Here is a 23726-nt window from a genome sequence, read left to right on the forward strand (position 1 = left end):
CAAAAGGTCTTGCTAATTATATAAATACGTATATACCTGTAGAGAGAACAGTATGCATGTTACTATAAACATTAGGGATAGATCAATAATTTGATTCTAATTTACAAGCACTCTCTAGGATTGATGGGAAGCTATAGAAAAAGGCTAAATGCCCTTGTCCAAATTGGACATGCAGGAGCTCACCAAGGAGACCAAGTGACATTATCATCTGTTATAATGGCTGCCATGGCATGCTGATACATGGAGTTTTGAGCATCTGGATGAAAGGAAGTTACTATTTCTATGTTTTTGCCGATTAACATTAATGAATGTATTGTATCAATATAATTGCTTATCTAAGTCAATTTAAATTTCCCAGTTCAACAGCAAGCAGCAGTGATTCCGCTTGTCGTTTTGTAACTGTGGATAGCATTAAATCCTTCTGTGATGAGGGTCTGTCCTTAATGGACTGAGTTCAATGGATTTCTCTGCTCTCAAGTAACATTCTCCTCTTACTCTTCTCCAATTCTAGGTGTTGCTATATACACTGGAATGGAAACCAAGATGGCATTAAATTACCAGTCCAAATCACAGAAAAGATCTGCTGTTGAAAAGTAAAGTGTTTTACTGCATTATTTATCACTGAAGGCGCATGTAACAATTTAGTAATGTTGCTAAAGATAATTTACTTCAATCCTACAGAAACAGTGTCCAAAAATAAAGACAAAGTTCTGTAAATAAAAATGCTGATACGCTGGTATGATCATTAGTTATATATTAGTTATTTTCAAGTTAGCTTGTCACTACAGAGTCATATGTAAGCTAAGCACCCCTATAATTACATTTCAGATGACCTGTGCTTTCAAACACCATCTCTTTGCTATTCCCCAGCTGTAAAAGGCATTTGTAAATTCTGGGTGTGCCACCGTAAAATATGGTTTCCCCCACCAGCTTGCACATCCCTTGTGTTTTAACTTACCATTTATATCTTATAGGCATATATAATTGTTTTATTCTTAATAGTTATACATGCATCCACAATAAAAGGTATAATTCAATGCATAGAGGTTAGCTGCCAGGTTTGAATCTTGGCCAGGACATTATCTGCATTGACCACTTTTGACCTTTAATGAAATACTAATTTAATGCTTTTCACATAGATGATGTATTTTTATGGTGTCAGGCACATTTGCATGCTATATCCTCAGGAATGCAACTGTACATTTAATATTAATTTTGCTACATAGGATACAGCTACCTGATTACGACTGACCAAGAAATATTGTGGTCAGGCATTTGAGCCATCCCCAGTGCTGCCTTTAAGTCTTGTGGTTTGCACTGAGCCACACAATATGTTAAATCCCCTTATTTTACACTAGTATGGCTAAGACTATCCTTGTTAAGCTGTCAAGCTGTTACAGATATTAAAAGGTAAAAATAATATATACACACTGATGTATTTTCTGTATAATGGTGCCAAATGCAGCTCAACGATTACTTGATATTTCCCTTCCAGGTCAATGAATGCCTACCTTATAGTCTACTTGTGTATTCTTATCAGTAAAGCTTTAATAAACACTGTGCTGAAATATGTATGGCAGAGCGAGGCTTCACGTGATGAGCCTTGGTATAACCAAAAAACAGAATCTGAAAGACAGAGACACTTGGTAAGGAGACATCACTTTTATTTTGCTTACATACATTTCAATACTGCTTGTGTTTCCCTCCTCCATTGCTTGGATGTCCTATAATCTTGCTTTATTTTCTCCCAGTGCTTGATTCTTCATAACTGTTCATGTTTTATCTTCTTGGGGTCTCCCCTTGTGTTTGTGTTTCTAACTACACATGCAGCAAAATTGTTTTATGTGATTAAAAAATGTTTATTGGTCTTTTTTGTGTCATTCCAGTTGATCAGAGCTTTCACAGACTTTCTGGCTTTTATGGTCCTTTTCAACTACATTATTCCAGTCTCTATGTACGTCACAGTGGAAATGCAGAAATTCCTGGGCTCCTATTTCCTCACATGGGATGAGGAGATGTTTGATGAGACAACTGGAGAAGGTCCTCTAGTGAACACCTCAGATCTGAACGAAGAGCTTGGGCAGGTAAATTACCTATTCCCATAAAAAATAGATAGGAAATTTGGCACATTGGGTCTGATTTATTAAAGCTCCCCAGGACTGGAGAATATAGACTATCAGTGGGTGATGTAGCAAACCTGTTAGTGGGTCTGGTCCAGGATTGAAAACATTTGCCAGCTAAGCAAATTATTTTATAGGAAATCCATTCCCAGTTTGCTCAATTACCCAGGTTCAGCTATGATAACCTGTCTTCTCCAGTCCAGGGATGGATTTCTTAAAAGATCATTTGCTTAGTTGGCAAATGTTTTCAATCCTGAACCAGATCCACTCACAGGTTTACTGGATGACCCATTAATAGTCTATCTTCTCCAGTCTTGGAGAGCTTTAATAAATCAGGCCCATTGCATAAAAGTGCTATTAATAAACGTTCATATACAGTAGTTACCTTAAACTACACAAACCAATTTATTAAAATTCTAGATATTTTAAACAGTTTTTTATCCTATGCTTTGTTATACAATTTAAACATAACAAGATGTTCTAATAATTTCCTGATGCTTTTCTATATAAACTGACTTGTCTTGCTAAGCAAATTCTGAACCTTGACATATGTATCTGTACACTGGTTAGTACGTTAGGATATAGCTTTTATGTCTGTGACACATTATCATTACGTTAATATGCTAAATGCATATTTTAATGCTCCTTATACTGTATAGTGTTTCATAAGCTCTGAGGTTAAAATGCGTCATTGAGTTTGTATCTTTCACAAGTCCCTTGTCATTTATTCCCTATTGGGTTGGTTTTTTGTTTATCATGCTTCATGTTAGCTGTGTACATTTGCCTTCTCTATAATTTTTATTTTTTACCTTTAAAGCTTATAAATCGTATCTCTGAAGGTTTATAATGAAAGTAGATTTGTCTGTGTGTTTGGTTCTCTCCAAGTACTGTAGTACTGTAATTTAGATTAATTCAGTTTTAAAGCTTTGTGATCTGCAGTGTTGTAGCAAAATGAAAATTTAGCAATATCGTACAGATACAAGAGGTACCATAACTGGGCTCTTTGTTACAAGTATGTGCATTAATACCCTTTGTTACATGTCCTACAAATTACAAGTTCCACCTATATTGATTGAATGTATTTTTAGAAAAAAGGACACTTATCAAAGATGATATGTGTTCCACAGTCTTTTGATATATGAAGCATTGGAAGGACCCCTACCTGTACCTATTATAGAGACCATAGATGAAGCCAGCTAAGGCTATGTACACACGTTAGACTTTTGTTGTTGGAAAGGATCTTTCACGATCCTTTCCAATGACAAAAGACTGCACAATGCATGAACGAGTGCTGTACATACAGTGCCATTCTGTTCTATGGAAAGAGGAGGGGGAAAACAAGTTTAGTCCGAAACAATAATCTGACGAGAATCATCTGACATGTGTACGTAGCCTAGGACCAACAGTCTTTAATTGTTAGCAGAAACCACCTATCACATGTGCATACATATTGAATAGTTTTGCTTTGCTAAAAAGTCTCTTTGTTTAAAATAATTTAATTAGTTTATTGTAAGCTAAATCGGGTGTCATTTGAGCTTTGTTCACTGAAAGAAACATTTCAGTGCTAGAGCAGTTTAAGAATATTATCTTTCTATTTTGCATTCCCTTGTGTCTTTTAAAATACATTGCAGAATTCTTCTGAAGTACTTGTGCTCATTAATATTTCTATATCTACCTCCTCTTCCTGTTTTGATGGGTAAAGAGAAAAAACACAGAGACTTGCTAGTGGATCGATTTTGTTTTATGGCTGTTGCACGTCCTTCTTTGTCCTGTCCATTTTATATTGCTCAGAAATTTGTGTGCTGCTTTGGCTTTTTGTATGCCTGTGTACTCCTATATTCCTTCATAAATTCAAGAAAGAAGACTGGATCTGGTATCGGGTTCATCTAGTGTTTTATGTCTTTTGTTTGCATCAGGACTGGTTCTTTTCCTATATAAGGGAATGCAAATCATCCCAAAGCAAATCAAATACAGGTTAGAAAAAGGTCAATTGCAGGCCTAACCTGTCAATTACATTTTTTATCTCTGAGTGTTTAATTAATTAAAGCTAATGACAAAAAACAAGCTGCCCATTGGCAAACGTCCAGTTGACAAAAACCTTAATCTTGTATGAGGTTCTTATTTTGTTCATGCCTTAATTGTGTTCACCCTGTATGCTATAGGCCAGATTTATTAAATGGAGAAATTAGACTATCATGGGAGCACCTGGGTAATCCTGCAAGTCTGGTCTAGGACTGAAAACATTTGCCAAGTAATAGCAAGTGATTTTTAGGAAATTCTTTCCAGGTTTGCCATATTGCCCAGATTTTCTCATGATAGTCTATCTTCTCCAGTCTTGGAGTATTTTGATAAATTAGGCCCTATTTGTTGGAACTCTCTGTGGGTGTGTGTATGCTTGAGCAGGGGCTTAATATCAGTTTTACTGCATTGGTTATAGAAAAATGGGCCGGCACTTTATTCTGTTTTTAATCTAACTCTAAGGAAAACAAGTGTTGTCACTCTAGGAATAAACGTGTCCCTAGATACACCTTGGTGGTTTTATTTTTTTAAATGAGGACATATACAAGAAAAAACAATCTATTTTACAGAAACAAGTGCAGTTACATTTGGTTTAAATGTTTAGGTTATTATACATTTTATGATTACTAAGATATTTTCTATGTTTTATATTATGTTTGGCCATAAGTGATGTTTTTTATTGGCCATCATTGTGCATTGTTTAGCTGCAGGTGATCAGGGTTACAGAATTTTCACATCTGTTTTCACATGTGTATCTATATCCATGTCATGAAAGCCAGCTGGTGTTTATTTACCATGACGTGCATTGTTTGTAAAAACACAGTGAATATCAAGGAGGATATGAATGTGTGGGTATAATTAGCACCTTCTGTTTGGAATCCTTGTAATAAATGCACAGTTGCTAATTGTTTTAGTTGCTAATAGTAGGCCTTTCTGATTTCAAATCACAGTAATTGAACAATGCCTGAACCCTTTTGTTTTCTTGGACTTTACAAATTAATTAATATGAGGGTTATCAGAATATGCATAAACATGCTCATTAAGAAGGATCAATTTATTGTTGTTTTCCATTCTGAGTTTTTTTTTGTTTTGCGACTGATACAGCAGAAATTATGGTATTGCTTGTGGGTAGTATGGCAGTTAGAGGCTTTACTTCCCACTTTGTATAAAACATTTATTTATAAAGCAGTGAATCTGACATTAAAAGTGGAGAAATAATTGTTGCTATTGAAACACACAGACCTGCAACATTCTTCACCAGGGAAAATGTCAGTGAATTTCAGAATCACTTCTTTGTGTATAGACCTCCTTAAAGAGGTTGACAATTCAAGGCAAGAAGCAACTGGATAAGTATCACATCTTTGCAGCTAACTATTAAGGAATGAGATAATTATCAGTAGTAAAGTAGTTATATTTCTCCTTTCTTTCGTTTCCTAATGTACTGTGAACTGTAGGTAACATTTTTTACTCTAGATTCCTTGGCGTTTTTAAAAATAATGAGAAAAGTTGCTGTAAGAATTATAGAGAAATTGAATTATCAAAGTTTGCAACATAGTTGTTAGGATATTAGTTTTCCCCCAATTACTAGTATAGGTCTAACTCAAGAACAAGGTAATATTGTATCTGTGCACATGGATGATAAAGAAAAATAATAAATATATATATATATATATATATATATATATATATATATATATTGTATAGAATTCACATAAAAGTGATAAGACATATGCATTGTGCAGCACATTTTCACATCACACAGGTAAAGGATGGTATGGTTTAAAGCTTTCTCAATGCTGGTTATATAATGTCCATAGTCTGGGAACAGATACTTTTTAACATTGTTAACTGCAATACCATTGGAGCAGCACACCTGAAGACTGTCAGCTGGGAATGTCACCTATTGACACCCAATACGTCTCAATACTTCTTACTCTCCATACCTTCGGTAAAATGATTCCATATAACTCACAGTAAGGGTCACAAACATGACTTTAGTTATACTTGTGGACTTCTAAGGCTAGGTACACACGTGCAATTGTTCCCATCCGATAATCGTCTTAGGACTGAAATCAGAGGAGAATCTTGCGTGTATACAGCGCTCATCGCCCATCGTCCTAACTACCCACCTGGCGGATCCACAGACAATGGACGACGAACGAGCATAATGGAAGTGAAGGGGGAGAGACCGCAGTGGGGTGCTGCTTCATCTTTCTCCCCCACCCCTCTCCATAGAGCAGAACGGCGCTGTATGTACAGCACTCGTTCATGCATTGTGCAGTCCTTTCCATCAACAGATTTTGTAAGTGTGTACATAGTCTAAGCCTTTAATCTGTAAGATAAGGTTTGATTGTTTTTTCATCTGAATATGCATCCAAGTGATAGTGCATGTTAAATGAATTTCCTAAAAAAGAACACATGCAGAATGGTTCATTAAAAATATAATGATTCATTCAACAACTATCATGTCTTGGCTTGAGTATCTTGTATCTTGTAAGTCTTGTCCAATCAGCTTGTTACATAGATTGGAAAATTGGATAGATATGCAAGGCTACAGCAAACTCAGCCAACATTGTTAAATTTGGTGCATAGTAAAAATGGGGATGGTGATTTAAGTAGAACTTCCTCCCCCAGGGCTGTGAGGGACTGAAACCTTAGTGACCAAAATATACATTACCATAGAGTGGTCAGGCAAAATGTCCGCCAGACCCACAGACATGAGACTGTCCCCAAAATGTAGATGAAACAGGTCAGACAATTGTCATATCATCTCTGCGTACCATTATAGAATGGAACAATAACAATTTCACTTCTGAGAGCAAATTTTTTGTTGCCTTATGGACTCAAATTTCAAAATGACAAAATAACACAGCAAATCTAATTGTAATCTGTACTTCTCCAGTCAATTGCTGCAAATTACGTTAACACAGGTCATGTAAATGCAAAGTCTATGTGGTGACACAGAGATCTTCTGGAGAACACCAGTTATCAGATCTTTTAGCATTATCTAATTCATTATGTTGTCGCTTTGGTGTTACTAAGTGCTCTATTTTCTATTAGGATTTACTGTTTTGGGGTTATTTAACACTAGGTTTAATATTTCATTTTATTCATTCTGTGTTTTTACCTTTTTTATCTGCAGGTAGAATATATATTCACAGATAAGACTGGGACACTGACAGAGAACAACATGGAGTTTATTGAGTGCTGCATTGAAGGCCATGTGTACATTCCACATGTAATTTGTAATGGGCAGATTCTTCATGATTGCTTGGGCATTGACATGATTGATTCCTCACCTGGATCTGGAGGAAAAGTAAGTGTGTAATGGAACTTATGTAAAATGAAATTATTCCATCTAGGCATTTCCTTATTAAAAGTTTAGTATTGTTATAATACTGTTATTTCTTTGTTCAGTGGCTACTTAGTCAAACTTGGCCACTGTATATAACATGTTTCTGCCCAGTTTAACCCATTTCTATTATCTGACTTCCAGTTGGTATGTTTGGTTCAACTAACTTCCAAAGTTTACTGAGAATGTTTATAAGTGCAGTCAAGGAGTTACGAAATTCTGGTTGTTATGTCACAGCTAGTTAGCCAAAAAATCAATATTCTCTTTTCTTTAATGACTAATACGCCAACTAATAAAAAGGCATACATATCATTATGTCAAAAACATGCCCTGTGTGCTTGTTGGCACTGGTTTATGAATCAGTAATGATCTAAATATTCAGATGTTACTGTGTTTGAGTCATTATTTGTGACTCATTCGATTTTATACCTCATGCTTAAAGCAAAATATTTTTATTATTGTATATTCAACCATCTTATAAAAAATAAACCTTTAAGGGAAGTAGTCATACAGTATCTGTCAATGACTTGCACATAGACTTTATTCTGTGTAAAATGTATTACTATTTATTTCCTAATAGTATATTGCATATGTTTTCCTACCAAATAGATGTATGAAAAGTAAATCCTGCTTGCACATCACACCAACCAGTAGTTGTCCACACATAATGCAGAAGCAGGAGAGACTCCCGTCCCAGCAGAGCAACCCCCACAGCATGCCTTCATTTATTGCCTTGGCTCAGCCCTGGTGGGGACACAGATAGCAATTCATTCCTAACAGGACTTGTAATCTTTTTTTACTGTGTATTGAATGGTCTTTATGTGTTCCTGTTATGGGGATATCCCCTTACTTACTGTTCTTTAAATAGAAACAAGAGGTAGGGGTGAGATGTAAGCATCATAATCTTTCTTTTACCTTAGGAAAGAGAAGACCTGTTCTTCCGTGCTCTCTGCCTATGCCACACTGTACAGGTGAAAGATGAAGACTGCATAGATGGTGAGAGAAAATCCAGTCAGTCAGGGAAATCCAGTGTATACATTTCCTCCTCACCTGATGAAGTTGCTCTTGTAGAAGGTATACAGAGGTCAGTATCTGTTATTTAGCCCTGTGGTGTACTTAGTGGATATAATATATACATGCACATAAATGGATTAAGTGATTTTATTGTATACATGTATTATTAGTCAAAGATTTTCAAGATTTTTTCAGCAATACTTAAAAAACTCCATCAGATACTAACATGGTGGGCCCTATATGTCTGGGCAAATAGGTATGTCAGGAGTGACAGGCCAGTGTAACTCGGAAAAAATGCAAATCTCTGTAATAGCTAGATAAATTTGTTACACAAAGTGCACAAGAATAAAGTGACTTATAATGTGCTTGTACACATGAGCAAATCCGAATGTCTGAGAGAGCTATATTAAAAATCACAGGACCCAATTTGCCTGATATACCAAAGTGTGAACTGAGCTGATCCTGGACGAGAATAATAATTTCAGGGGTTTCCCAGGAGCTTTGAACATTTTTAAGGGTTTCCTAAAGCTAAAACTTTAATAAAAGCTGCTTTGAGTATTGTCCACATCTCTGGTTTCCCTACTTTTTTCTGAATTTTGCACGTTATCTTCCACTGCTGGAGAGGATACCTGTATGGTGACGGTATGGTAACGGAACATAGCCCAGCTGACATTATACATATTATAATGAAATTTTACATATATGCCTCTCTATTGTGACTTTGGAACCTTTCTTTTCGTTTTAGACTTGGCTACACATTTCTGAGACTAAAGGACAATTGCATGGAGATTTGTAACCGAGAAAATGAAATTGAAAGGTAGGTTTGAGTCAGCAGATTAGCCACAATGTTCTTTTAGTGGTGATTTATTACCTACAGTGCTAAAAAAATGAAAAAAGGCTAATGAAAATACATAGATAGGGCTGTAAATGGACATCTAATTTTACAGTTCTCTAGCTCTGTACCACTGATCCATGTGGGCTTTATAGCTTGTGTTCAAAAGAAGCCATGAATATTGCTCTAAATGGCAGAGTCGCTCAGAAATAGAAACTCATGAATCTAGGTTAAGCTGCTGAAGCATTTACCAGGGAGACATTAATATGTTATCGTGCTGGATAATCACTGACCTGCGTGAACTATACTTTATGTGTATGTTTATAAGCTGGTATTTTTAGTATAATTTATAAAAGGCTCCTGGGTAAGAGCAATGTTATCCCTATTCACCTACTGCCCAAGGACAGAGCACTTTTATTGCTTGCAACTGGAGACAGTTAGTGACCATCCCCTTTAGTTACAATTTAAATGGCTTTGATTGGAAACAAGAGAAGCATTCTGCATACCTGAGCCAGTCAGTTAGAAAATGAATGAGTTGCTTGTAACATCCAAGTGTTCAACTCAACCTGGATATTACAAACTAAAATATTTATTAGGGAATAATAATACAGCAGATTTAACTGTTTACTTTGTTGATGTGTTCTATGTAACAGTGATGGAGGTCTCGTAACATGCTCAATGCTCATGCCCAGTGGACACACCAGCTAATACTGTTGTATTGCTGGCATTGAATCTCTATTTATATCCCATCAGAAGCCCTAATAACATGGAAATTGCAGCATTCTCCCTTTTTGTGTACATATGGGGGATTTCTCAGTGCTTCTTTCCCATTTTATACTGAAAAGATAATAGGCTACTGACTATTTAATGCATACTTCTTTATAAAATTAAATATCCCTATTTATAAAATTAGGGATTAAACTGTTGCTGTAAATGTAAAAAATACATTTTGTTTTGGACACTAATATGAAGTTTTTGTAGTATCTATAAAATTATGTATGTTAAGTTGTGACCAATTCTTAAAAGTTCACTTTTTGTCTCTTTCGATCCTCAGATTTGAATTGCTACAAGTTTTAACATTTGATTCTGTGAGGAGGCGTATGAGCGTCATAGTGAAATCATACACAGGTAGAAAGTCGTTGTGTGTTCTTCTGTTTGTGCTTTAAATACCTTGTCTATTTTATCACTGCATTAAATGAGAAAGAATCTAACAAAGAATGTTTCGGGACTGTGAGAACTTGTATTTCACATTAGGGGAGGATTTACGCAGTTCTGTGTCCACAGGCTGAAAGGTGTAGGACAGTGGTAGTGACATCACTGTGGAATGTACAGTCCCAGCATTTGTTAGTCATACATATAGCCCAACAACTTTATCCATACACATTTCTCTGCCTTATAGGAACAAAAAACTCACTGCATTAAGACATCTATGCCAACCACAGAGTTACCATAATTACAAAATCAGAATGAGAGCCCTGTTGCTACGTTGAACAAAGACTGGATTTTTTTTCAGTTTATTTATACAAGCTGTTTCATGATTGTTACAAATGGATTTGCTTTATGTGATTTATTATTATGTAAACATTCTGCTGCCACAAGTGGTAATTGAAATTGGCTGATGGCAAAATAGATTATAGCTAGCAGTACAGAAAGTAATGTGAGAAAATGCATTGTGTAATGTAAAAAGCATGTAATACTCTACACAATGAGCATTGCAAAACTTCTCATCTAAGCGATAGAAATATATTCATCAAATTGGAAGGCTGGATTTAAACCAACTTCTGGTTTGTATAGGGTAATAGGTATTTATAGGTTTTATAAGTGAATTTGATCGCAACTGACTTAATGTGGGGTTCTAAACCTTTATATGGAGGGTTAATTTAGCTCGCATGGAATGCCCCCAATCAATTTACCCAATTTATAGCCACTGAAGGACTTATGTATAAAACTTGGAAACTGACATCCTCTCAAACATTCCCTGGTTGGAATCAATAACTGTCCATGAAACAAATGGACCTCGAAGATTCCCACAAGGGAATGTTTAGGGGAATTTCTGATTCTCTGTTTTAGAAATAGAGCCCTTAGTAATAATAGTATTTATAGCTAATCATACTATATGCAGTATTTTTGATCAATTCACTAGGAAAGTTGACTCAATGATCAATATTTGAATAAGCTGTAATGTTGAAAACAATTGTAATGCTGACCCAATTTGAAACAAGTGTCTGGTATATCAGTCATTTGTAATTTTTTTAAACAATTATTTCAAATCAATCATAATTACAATTGGTAAATTGATTGAAAAAAAGCAGTAGAAAATTGTGTATGCATAGCATAGGTAAATCTTATCACTAGCATTACTCAATCTTGTCTGTTCTTGATACTTTTTATTTCTTTAGGTCCTACAGTTAAACATGAATTTGACATACACCTAAAATAAAATATCCAAGCTGCAAGCATCATTTGTTATCGTGTTAAAACATGCTTACATTTTCACTAATCATTGAGATCTGTTTGTAGTTGTGATTTCATATGTTTAATTCATAGTGAACAGAACTATCCTTGGAAATGACTGCATGACAAAGCTAAATAATGTTAAAAACAGTAGAAAAAACTGCTTCAAATGGTGTAAAAGTTATAGAAGAAAAAGGAAAAAAATCCATAAAGGAAATACTGTGCATGACTATAATAAATACATGGTTTGAATGGGCCCAGCTCAATATATTGAACCTGTCTGAAGGATTTACACTTGGTGAAGGGTGTACACTTACAACAACAAACATAACATTCTGACCTTTCAGTAGACGACTATTAACCAGCATTATATGAAGGCTGGCCAGTGAGATGTGACAATGGAATGCTTTTCCTGTACAGTTTTACATTCCATTGCTTAGTATTCATGATGTGTGATAGAGGCATCAGGAAATACACCTACATGTTTGTTTTATAAGGTAGTGTAATAGAGCAATGATATTATGGGGGAATTGGAAACCTGTACAGAGAAAACCATGTAGACTTCCATCGGCAATATTCCATATGGTCAGGTCAACTTGAAATACCTATATAGTAAAACCTAGAGCAAGAGACAGCCAGACATCTAGCATTGTCCTAAGATCAGGAATGTCCATGTCATTATAGATTTTATGTTCTTTGATAATCTTGATATGACTATTGTTCATTTTATGTTTACCGCTAAAGCTTTGGAATATAACATTTTAACATGAAATTACAAAAGACTCTGTTTTGCTATTACTAAAGCTTCAATGGTTGTTTCTGCAGGTGAAATCTTCCTGTTTTGCAAAGGAGCAGATTCTTCTATATTTCCCAGGGTCAGGGAAGGGAAGGTTGATCAAATTCGAGCCAGAGTTGAACGCAATGCAGTGGTAATACATTTTAATACTTAAATTAACAAACATATCTTGTATGAGTGTTCTAGGTAACTCCAGCCAAAACGTTATTCTTTTGTTTTGAAAAGACTTTGGAATTGACTGTTCCATCTCTCAATTAAAAAGTGGACTCTGTAGTGTAAACAGCTGATATTACATTTATTAGACAGATAACATTTTTTCTATCCTACCCACCAGTCCTAGTTTCAAAAACTGTCTAGTGCCTTCAATTGCCACTAAAGGGTTTATTAGATCATCGGATATGGGGTGGTAGGTGGGTACAACCCTTTAGTTAATAAAATAAAAACCAGCATCAGAGGTGCTGTACATAAGAGGCTTTTTTGGCAAGCAGACAACTTGGAGGGCCTGCTAATGGGTTGAGCTTTTAAGCATTTAGGATAGCTGACATACTCACTTTAATGTGATTCTGGCTTTTTTGAAAACACTATATAAATACGTACTTGTAAAATAACACAGTAATATTCATCCATTGTAAAGTCTGTGCTGCAAGGCTTTGTTTTCTACCTACCAAAAAATCCTAAATTCACACATACTTCCTGGCTTTTCCCGTGCCTCGACCCCGCTGATCATTGTGATTCTACAAGCCAGCCCCTGTATCAATATTGTGTCTCATAGTGACCTACGGGGTGGAGAAAGTAACCACAGTGCACAGTGAGGACACAGGCATCTGACTATGTGTGACTTTTAGTAGTAATACACAGAGCAGAAAAAGCCTGGGGAATGGTACAACATTTTATAGAATGCGGAATGACTTTCTTCCCTTCCTGATTTCATGCAGCCATATAGCATATTAGTACTGGCTGGATGGTGGAAATTTACTGGATTTATTTACAAATCATTTGTTTTACCTATGTATTTAGCTGCATGCCTGGAGCAGACAATTTATACTTGATAGACAGTGTTTTACTAACGTGTTAAAGAGAGAAAAAAACCCTTGTGCTGATTCAGTGTCCTCGAAGGATTATACCATGAATGAATGTATGTTTTGTTAAATGAGTTTACTAGACTGAAGCAGGATGTGACTTTAAGCATCACAAAAATCACAAGCAAATGTCTACGTGATTTTCATTGCATTTTTACCAGTGATGGTTTTCCTATTGCAGGAAGGTCTGAGGACTTTGTGCGTTGCCTATAAGAGGTTTACACAGGAGGAATATGAAGATGTGGATAAGCTTCTAAAGAGAGCACAGCTGGCTCTACAAGACAGAGAGAAGAAGTTGGCAGAGGCATATGAACAGATTGAGCACAACCTCATCCTACTGGGGGCCACAGCGGTAGAAGACAGGTTCAGTCTGGTGTTAATCATGCTTTATGTAAATAACAGCAAGTTGCACACCGCCTCCTATTTATTTCCAGAGAGGGAAGGAGGAAACATATTGCAGAACTTAGAGACGTGAATAGGAAATGAGTAAAGTGTTACCAGAGGAATATATTATGTATTCCACATTCTTACTGTTGGACATATACAGTAGATTGAAAAAATGTAGATACAAATTTATTAGTGCCAAATGAATGAATAAGTGCTATAAAAAAATAACTTGGTGCTTTGTTTATACAATATGAAAAAAACACTAGCTTATCAGATTTTTATAGTATAATATGAGCAAAAAACATGTAATTGGGATATGCTAAGTAAACAAAGCAGAGCACTCCATTCCTAAATTACAGGACTTTTTTTTTATAGGCAATGTAATTGTAAGGCCTAGCATACACAATATGATCAGCTTTCTCCACTGACAATCCAATTGGTAAATGATTGTTCAGATGCACATATAAAGGATTCTCCCTTTTTCATATTTCTACCTGGATAGAAAGCAATCAGTATTTCGATCAGAATTTCAACTGGATGTACTCGACTATCCATATGCACAATACCACCAGACATTCACCAACATGTCTGATCTATCAGTCAGCTGTTGATTTCTCTTTAGATTTTCTTCAGATAGAAAATCAGACTGGCCCTTTTGTTATAACCTAATGATCTTAGACTCAGAAGTGACTTGTTTGTAGGAACATTGATTTGTCTTCATTTTACTTCTGGGTTGTTTCAAGACAGTTTGAGTTGCTTTTAAATTCACATAAAATTTTACTGGTAACAGGATCTCAGATACAAGCAATTACCTATGTACACATGCCCTAAATTAGATCTCCTTCCATCATTATTCAATAAGCTTTAAATAGACAATGATTAAAAGTAGTGTTTGTAAAGCATTTTTAATCGGTGTGGAATGCAGTGGGTTTTATAAATGCTTTTTCTATGCAATATCCTTAACTGACCCTGAACTAATCTCACACTGATCTTGTATGCAGGTCTGAAACCCTTATTTACGACACAGCTTAGAAAACATGTCACTGTGAATGTCATCTGTCATTCTCCTTCAACTCTAGCCAAAAACGTTTCATTTTTATTTTGATTAGACTTAAAAGAAATAATCCTTCTCTTGGATTTTTGATGCCGCCCTGTCCCTAACCTGTTGAACTTTTGGCCTACAGGTGTAGTTACAGCAGCAGAAAAAAAGTAGTATTTTTTTATGCCGAAAAGGGTATTGTTTTGCAGTTTTTATCCCACTATAGTAATTTGGCATCACTTTTTATCCTGACATTGTGTCAGAAACTAAAAACAATGGTGGTGTAAGTACCTGATTACTACGAAATAAGGGCCCTGGGTGGGTGAATCTAAAGTAAATCTTTAGGAAGTTCAAGGTGTGAAGCTTGACAAAAGAACTTCATATAAGTGTGACTTTACAGACCAATCCCAACACACCAGGTTCTCCTTCTACCTAAACTGCTACTGCTAAGATATATATTAGTCCACAGGTTGCGGGCAACAAAAAAGCATCCACTAACAGCAAATATAAACAAATACCAGGAAAAATAAAAGATAAAATGGTTGGAAGATTATTACTTTGTACAAATTAAGTATGTCTACCAATCCTCGTCATCTTATAGACCCCTGTAAAATGTTCAGGGCAGGGTCCTCTCCGCCTCACTCTCTGTATTTGTCATTTGCAACCCCTATTTAATGTGCAGCGCTGTGTAATATGTTGGCGCTATAAAAATCCTCTTTATTATTATTATTAATATTATTATTAATAATGATATTATTAATAGTGAACTATACATTTAAAACAACTGCAAGTGTAATACTGCAAACTTTAGCCCATGAGTTTAAAAATAAGTCCTTGTTCTTTTTTTTTTTCTTTTTAGACTTCAAGAAAAAGCAGCAGATACCATAGAAGCTTTACAGAAAGCTGGCATTAAGGTTTGGGTCCTCACAGGAGACAAAATGGAGACTGCTGCTGCCACCTGCTACGCCTGCAAACTGTTCAGGAGGAACACACAGCTGCTGGAGCTTACAACAAAAAAAATTGAAGAACAAAGTTTACATGATGTACTGTTTGAGTTAAGCAAAACAGTCCTGAGACACGAGAGCTTACCAAGAGACAACTTCTCAGGGTATGTAGATTATCAAATCTGGACCAAAGTGTAGGCACAGAACCTTCTAATATAACCCAATAAACTGTATGTATAGCCCAAACCTTTTAGTTTTGGGTAGAGAAGGAAATTGTTGGAACCTCTGCCAGTGTGCTTGAAGTTTGTGTCTCTTTAGGAAGATTTTCGTTATGTTTTTTGTGCTGGAGACTCAACATAAAGTGAGAGGAACTCGCCCTAAAGCAAGGGAAAATTCTATTTTAACACAGTGATCTCAGGAACAAGTGTTAGAAGACTTAAATTTACATTCTGGTGACCACTGTAAAGTTCGGAAATTCCCATCACTTTCTGTCTCAATGACAATGGTCACCAATACAAATCGAGGAGTAAATCGCTTTGATTGGTACTCTAATCTACAGAGGGTCTATCCCTTCCCCACTCTATATAATGTGAATAAAAAAGTAGCTGTTGGTAAACCCTAATTTATTGGTTAATTTATGTATTATCACAATGCAGACCCAGGATGCTTACCAAATGTGATTACAGGTTACACATATCTCTGAGTAATGGTGGGATATCCACTCCAATGAATACCCGGTCATCCCCACTACTCTGCCTCTTCAAAGTTAATTTGCAAGTTATAAAGCCAAGACGAGAGTTTACACAGTTGCTATATGAATAGGATGAACTGCTTAAGAGATAGGTGGTGCTGAGATCATAATATACTAAATGGCAGCTCTACAGATGTCACATGCAAACATAAAAAAGGAAAAGCTTTGTGATGGTTTCAGGACTTGTTTTGGTAGAAATTGCAACATTGTTGCAATTGTTTTTGTTGTTTTTGTTTTAGCTGATATTTTTTGAACTAATTGAGACCCATGTGTTGTCTGTGAAAAGCATGTGGGACCTCATGAAAAAAAATTGAATCGCTTTGGAGGAATGACAACAATGCTTTAGTCATGTGTTCTATATATATATATATATATATATATATATATATAGATAGATAGATAGATAGATAGAATGTGTATATATTTAGAATGTTGTAAGCTAAGTGCTTTTGTATAGGTCATGGAAGTCCAAATTTCTGTATGAGGGTTCATTTTTTTCCATTTGTTTTACTCTGTATAAACACATTTGTCTTAAAGCGCAGTTAGTGCTATTCCATAAAGATCACCGCAAATGCATAGATATATTTAATGTAGAATGTCATAAAATGTTTTAGGGGAAGTGAAGGTATAAATATAATTTGTGGATCTGTTTGTACCAGATACCTACATTTAAATCTGAGTATTGTTACAAATAACCTAAACCTAAAACGTGCATGTCATTCACACACTCATTTTCATGTGCAAAATATTCACATGAATCCTGGCCTTCATATCCTGCTCAAGCAGACACATACACGCACGGGTCTGTTTAGTTGGCACCTGATTTCCCTACTGGCCACTTTAGGTTAACCAATGAGAACAAATGAAGAGCATACAAATTCTGTTCAGATAATGCCCTTGGTGGTAACTGAATTCAGAGCTCCAGGCTAAGCACAGTAATGACTTCTCTGTAATAGGATATACTACTAGACAGAACATTGGAAACTTTCCTATTCACCTTTCAATATAACCGTGGGAGATAATGAATAGTATTACAGTGGATCCCCTTGTTTTGTCTTATTTGTCTTATAATTAACCCAAGTGTCTAAGCCATCTGCTGGGCCGCCCCGGCAGGATACACAGTTCTTGTTTCCATTAAGTAAATGACTTGGAGTAGACAGCCGAAGCCTCACACTGATACCTTTTATTTTGTTTTTCTACAACATGGTATAGGTTTTCAGACGATTTCCAAGATTACGGTTTAATTATTGATGGAGCCGCACTTTCATTAATAATGAAGCCTAGAGAAGACGGGAGCTCTACAAACTACAGAGAGGTTTTCCTGGAGATCTGCAGGAACTGCAGTGCTGTTCTGTGTTGTCGGATGGCCCCTTTGCAGAAAGCACAGGTATTCGACCGTTTCAGAGTTTTTCAAATAAACTTTTCAGCAGTGGCAATATAGTATCAGGTTTTTCAGTCAACAGTTACATCCCCAATGTGCAGAATATTGGTAACCTGATCACATACCATGTGTTTCTGTTCCTTTTTATAACTGATTCTATTCTTGCTCACTGACTTTCTATTTTGCACTACTTCAGTCTGCAGATATACGCTAGCAATTTTTTTTAGCGAACCTTGCTAACTCATCAAACCATAAGTATCCTAAAATACAGATGGTTGCAGACTATGTACACTAATGTATTCACATATTCTGAACAGTCTCTCAAAGCATATTTCAACCCAAAACCAAAAATATAATATATTGCCGTTTATTGGTCTTTAGATGTTGATACTTCATTACTTTTCACCACTTAGAGATTCTGCCAGTATATGTTGTTCATGTAGCAAAATAAATGTTCCCTTTGTAAAAAAATATTTTGCTGCATTGAGTTAAAGAATACTCAATCACGTGCATTTAAATGTAAAAAACAGGATATTTACTTGCACATGATTGGATGGTTAAGGTCAGCAAAGTTTCACTTTATTTACTAAGTGAATTATTTGCAAAATTTTTTGTTACCATCCTTTATTCCCTAGGTAAATCAACCCTATTGCTAACTAAAATTGTATTATTACATGCTGTGATAGTGTCTTGTGAAGATCATACTATACAGCTAAATACTTGCCTATCTCTGTGAGCTCTGAGCAAGTGTTGTAATTTTCCAATATATCAAACAGAGAAACACTCACACACCTTAGTCTGTAAATCAGTGTTAAATACACATAGTGATGTGCAAGGCAACCAATAGCAGCCAATTATAAACCACATCCTAAACCAAATATGTAATAACCCTGGGTGCGGCCATTATTGACTTTCTTTATATAGTGCAGGATTTAGGGCTGTTGATCTGATCCTGGCTATACATAAGCATAAAGTCTGAAGTCCTATCTTGCATACTTTCTACATGGTACAACCTACATCTTGAAAATAGAGTGCAAAGCACTTTGAGCTTGGGAACAGCATATTTCACTTTATATATTATGAATTAGTAAACTATTACATTTTGAGACAATTAAAATAGTAGGCAATAAATCTGTTGAGTTTAAGCAATATATCTAAAAAAATGAATCTAAAAGTTTGTGGAATTTTATAGATAAAATCACTGTCCCCATCTCCTAATTATTTTTGTTTACTGTACTGTAATTGAAATGAACAATATATCCATGTATATTTGCATAGTTTGTTGCCGCTTTATTAGGTACTCCTACCTGTGTACTGTGTAAGACCACATTTTGTTTTTTTTATTATTCAAAAAATAGGGACTTTAAGAGGCTAAAAAAACAATTTTACAATTAGGTAAACATTTATCGATCCACATAACACATCAATTTTACATTGGGTTTAATTTGCAAAAAAAGACCCTGCATAGCTGCCACTCTTTTAAGCACACCTTTTAAACCCTGTGCCCAATTTCTGAGGGGATCACATAATCATGGAACTGACCATTCTATATTAAAATGTAAGTTTGCTTTTGATTTGTATAGATGAAAATCCTTGTTTGTGGGTTGATTTTTTTGTCACACATTTACAATGGTCATACAATTTACAATGTGTATGTGTTATAGCTCTCTTTTTTTCTCCTCCTGATGAAGTGGACCGTTTCCACAAAACGCGTCGAGGAATAATTAAAGATCAGTTAAGATTATAGAGAGATTTGTGCATATGATTTTAAATGATTTTAATATGTATGTAAAATTGGTGTGTTATGTTGATCAATAAATGTTTTAACTAATTAGAAAATTGTTTTTTAGCCTCCTAACGTCCCTATTTTTGAATAATAAAATAAACATAAATGGCTCTTTGGGGATCAGGCAAATCTGTGCTGAAAGCACGTATATGGAATGTATTCAACTATTTAAGTATTGATTAAGACCACATTTTGCCTTTAGAGTGGACTGAATTCTTCATAACATGGTATATAGGAAGGTGACTAAATAACAGTTTCAGTTATTTTTTACCTTTTTTTCCTAATTACATATATATATATATATATATATATATATATATATATATAAATATATAATATGTGAGAATATTTATGCTACGTACACACGTGCAATAATTATCGTTGGAAACGAACGACTAACTATCGATCATCTGATATTGTTAACAAAAAAAGTGCAGGACAGGCCAATGATGTTGATAAACGAGAAATGTCGCTAGAAACGGACATCTGTCCCAGCAAATCTGATTGGGCGACGATCCTTCACTATCTATTGTGTGTGCGGTTGTTCAGTGATCGTGGATGGTTCTGCTGTACACTTTCTCTTGTACACGTCACTTCCTGCATCCTTCAAATGATCATATCTAGTGTGTGTACATTATTGGTGGATTATCTTTGAATGATCGTATCATTACAGCATGTACAGAATCATCCACTATACGAGTGTTCAAAATAATCCTGAATATTTGTTGATCTGTCATTAATCATTCCTTTTGCAACAATAAATATTGCACGTGTGTACGTAGCCTTGGCATCAGTATTGAAGGTGTCATGGATTAAGGATATAAACATGAGAAGTCACAATGATCTCAGCAGCTTTAGTATGATAAAGCTGTCCCTTTTCCTTCTAGGTATGTGATTAGTGGAATACAATTATATTAGGCAGACATCATAAAGCCACAAACAATGCGTTCTAATCATAACTTTGGAGACAGTTATTGTGTAACATGATAAGTGACAAGAGAGCTGGAGCCTGTTCTGAAAGACATAATAAGTCATGTACAGGGAGAAGAGCTTATATTATATCCCTGGCAAAGTAAATTCATAATCTTGTAGTATTCTGAGCTTCTGTAAATCAAATAATTGATGATTAATATTTTTGTTTTGCCAGTTGTGTGTAATCCAGTGCGTCAGAAAGTTGTTAATTGTTTTATAGATCGTCAAACTGATAAAGACATCTAAAGAACATCCAATTACCCTGGCCATAGGAGATGGTGCAAATGATGTCAGTATGATCCTTGAAGCACACGTTGGCATTGGTATGTGAATAATCCTTCATCCAATAACCCCTTTCATTCTATTCATATCGCTGTGAAGTAACTGAGGTGAGACTGACAGAATAAAAATAACATTTATTATGTGGAAGAAAAATAAGAACATTATTATTGATCTGTATGTATGCTGTATCCCAAATGGTGTGTTTATTACAAGCCAATCAGAATCTCTGTCCGCATGGTCCTCACTTGGAATTATTAAAGATCAACAAGCTCACAATTGTTTATGAGTAATTTATTTAAAAAATAAACTTTCTTACTTTAAAAATAGGTTTTCTCTCTCTTTTTCAACATGCTTCCTCGTTATAGTTTTGTGCTAAATGTAAATTAGCTACTGCCTAACTGCCTAAAGTCACTCTATATCTAACATCAATGCTGAAAGAAAAGCAAGAAAGATGTAATACTTAACCTTTCCTCTCCCTGCACTCAGTAGTTTGATTTGACCTCCCCTACATAATATTTGTATCTAATAATTAAGTTGTTTCTGGTTGAAAGGACCAAAGTGTGCATCAGAAAATGGAAAATCAAGAAAGCTCCAATTCTGTGTGAATTCTGTAGGAATGTTTGCTATAGAGAGAACATGGGCAGAACGTAAAGTGTTCTTTTTTCCTTTTGTAAACTATGCGTACAAAATATCTATCTGCATCTTTGTGGGCAATGATGGTTTCTGATTGGCTGGAACTCTCATTTTGGAACTCTTTCTCAGTTCAAGCATTATATGCTACAGGTAATGTTTCTTTCACATTAAAATAACGTCCTCCCGTTTAAGACATAACCAGTATGACACCGGGCAAGGTATTTCCATGAGAAGGTAGTAATGCATGTGGAACCTTCTGCCAAGTGGATAGTAGCTCACATGTCTCTGCTTTGAGAAGATATTTTGAAAGGGTTGCCCAAGAAAGGGATAATGCTTCCAAATTTACTGGTGCTCCAATCTGATGAAGGCAAGTAGATATCTTGATAACCCCTCTTGCCAGTCATCTTAAGCACGGGAGTTTGGTAGAGCCCTGGCTCTTGTCATGCAACATAAAATTCACTGAAATACGTGGAACTATATTCTGTTTAAGTGCATATTCTTCTCTTGTTTTTCAGGCGTTATTGGCAAAGAGGGAAGACAGGCAGCCAGGAACAGTGACTATGCAATCCCTAAATTTAAACATTTAAAGAAGATGCTTCTGGTTCATGGTCATTTTTATTATGTTAGAATAGCAGAGTTGGTCCAATACTTTTTTTATAAGGTAAGAATAGCAATTTACAATGAACACATGCAGCTTAAACCTACCTTTATTTTCTCATTATTATTTTTGTTTGTATTGCAGAATGTGTGCTTTATCTTCCCCCAGTTTTTATACCAGTTCTTCTGTGGATTTTCCCAGCAGGTCAGTAATAAAAAAGAAATGAATTAAGTGTAGTTGCAGCAGTCTGGGATCAGGAGAAATATTACATTATGAGGAAAAGGAGTGTGATTGTAATTCCTGTACTTTTACATTTACCAAAACTCTTTCTGGTTAAAGTTATTGTGCTTTATTTCACCAGTTAGGCTAGAAGTAAACATTAACCAATTTTACAAACATTTTTGTTTTTCAGCCTTTATATGATACTGCATATCTAACACTGTACAATATCAGCTTCACTTCACTGCCTATACTGTTGTATAGTCTAATAGAACAACATGTTAGTATGGATATGCTGAAAAGGGATCCCACGTTATACAGGTATGTTATAAAAACGCAATGGCATACAAGTAAACAGAACAAGGGAACATGGAATAAAAATAATAAAGATGATGATCATAAGTGAAGCTATTTTTCCAATTGAGATTTGGCCTTTAACCTCCCTAGCGGTTCATTTCTTTCAGGTTTTATATGTCTAAAAGCGGTACATTGTTTTCCATGAAAATTTATTTTACAGTATAATATAATAGTATGAGTATAATATAGTTTGAAACACAAAGTCAATAGTAAATTGAATACATTAAAAATCTATATATTTATATGTAAAAAAAATACATATTATACTCATACTATGATATATACTGTAAAATAAATGTTCTTGAAAACATTGTACTGCTTTTACACTTATAAATCCAATGTATTGCATTCAATACAGTTATTTTGGATTGAATGCAATATAAATGATATTTGATTTTCCCGTCCCGCTTGCAACGTACACACGCACCAACGTCACCAGGAACTCCCTGGTGACTCATTAGATGCAGAAGCCGGCCGGAGGAAGAGAGAAGAAGATGGAGGTAAGCGTTGTATTTACTATTACTTCCATAGGTATACCTACCCCGAGTGTGACTCGGGGTTACTGCTTTTAGCAACTTTTTTCTACCCCGAGTCAAACTCCAGGTTACGGCTAGGGAGGTTAAATATCTGAAGACTGGTTTGCCCACCAATGATTTTCTTTTTTTTGAACTGTATAAAAGCCTTGACTATGCTCAATTTCTTCCGCCAATG

The 23726-nt window shown here is 35.4% G+C and overlaps 1 protein-coding gene across 8 annotated transcripts in view; it reads left to right on the plus strand.

Moving 5' to 3' along the window:
• The window catches only part of ATP11A (ATPase phospholipid transporting 11A), a 103158-nt gene that overhangs the window by 60436 nt on the left and 18996 nt on the right, over window positions 1–23726 (plus strand). For all 8 annotated transcript variants that reach the window (XM_072412134.1, XM_072412152.1, XM_072412143.1 and 5 more), the window contains exons 10-24: window positions 512–593; window positions 1496–1646; window positions 1887–2084; window positions 7282–7455; window positions 8412–8575; window positions 9251–9322; window positions 10392–10465; window positions 12617–12720; window positions 13848–14029; window positions 15952–16200; window positions 18000–18174; window positions 21147–21249; window positions 22357–22502; window positions 22584–22643; window positions 22852–22979. In XM_072412134.1, coding sequence (XP_072268235.1) covers window positions 512–593; window positions 1496–1646; window positions 1887–2084; window positions 7282–7455; window positions 8412–8575; window positions 9251–9322; window positions 10392–10465; window positions 12617–12720; window positions 13848–14029; window positions 15952–16200; window positions 18000–18174; window positions 21147–21249; window positions 22357–22502; window positions 22584–22643; window positions 22852–22979 — 2062 coding nt within the window. The remainder of the gene's footprint in view (window positions 1–511; window positions 594–1495; window positions 1647–1886; window positions 2085–7281; window positions 7456–8411; window positions 8576–9250; window positions 9323–10391; window positions 10466–12616; window positions 12721–13847; window positions 14030–15951; window positions 16201–17999; window positions 18175–21146; window positions 21250–22356; window positions 22503–22583; window positions 22644–22851; window positions 22980–23726) is intronic.

The sequence above is a fragment of the Pyxicephalus adspersus genome, chromosome 1 (genome assembly GCF_032062135.1).
Source record: "Pyxicephalus adspersus chromosome 1, UCB_Pads_2.0, whole genome shotgun sequence".
NCBI lineage: Eukaryota > Metazoa > Chordata > Amphibia > Anura > Pyxicephalidae > Pyxicephalus > Pyxicephalus adspersus.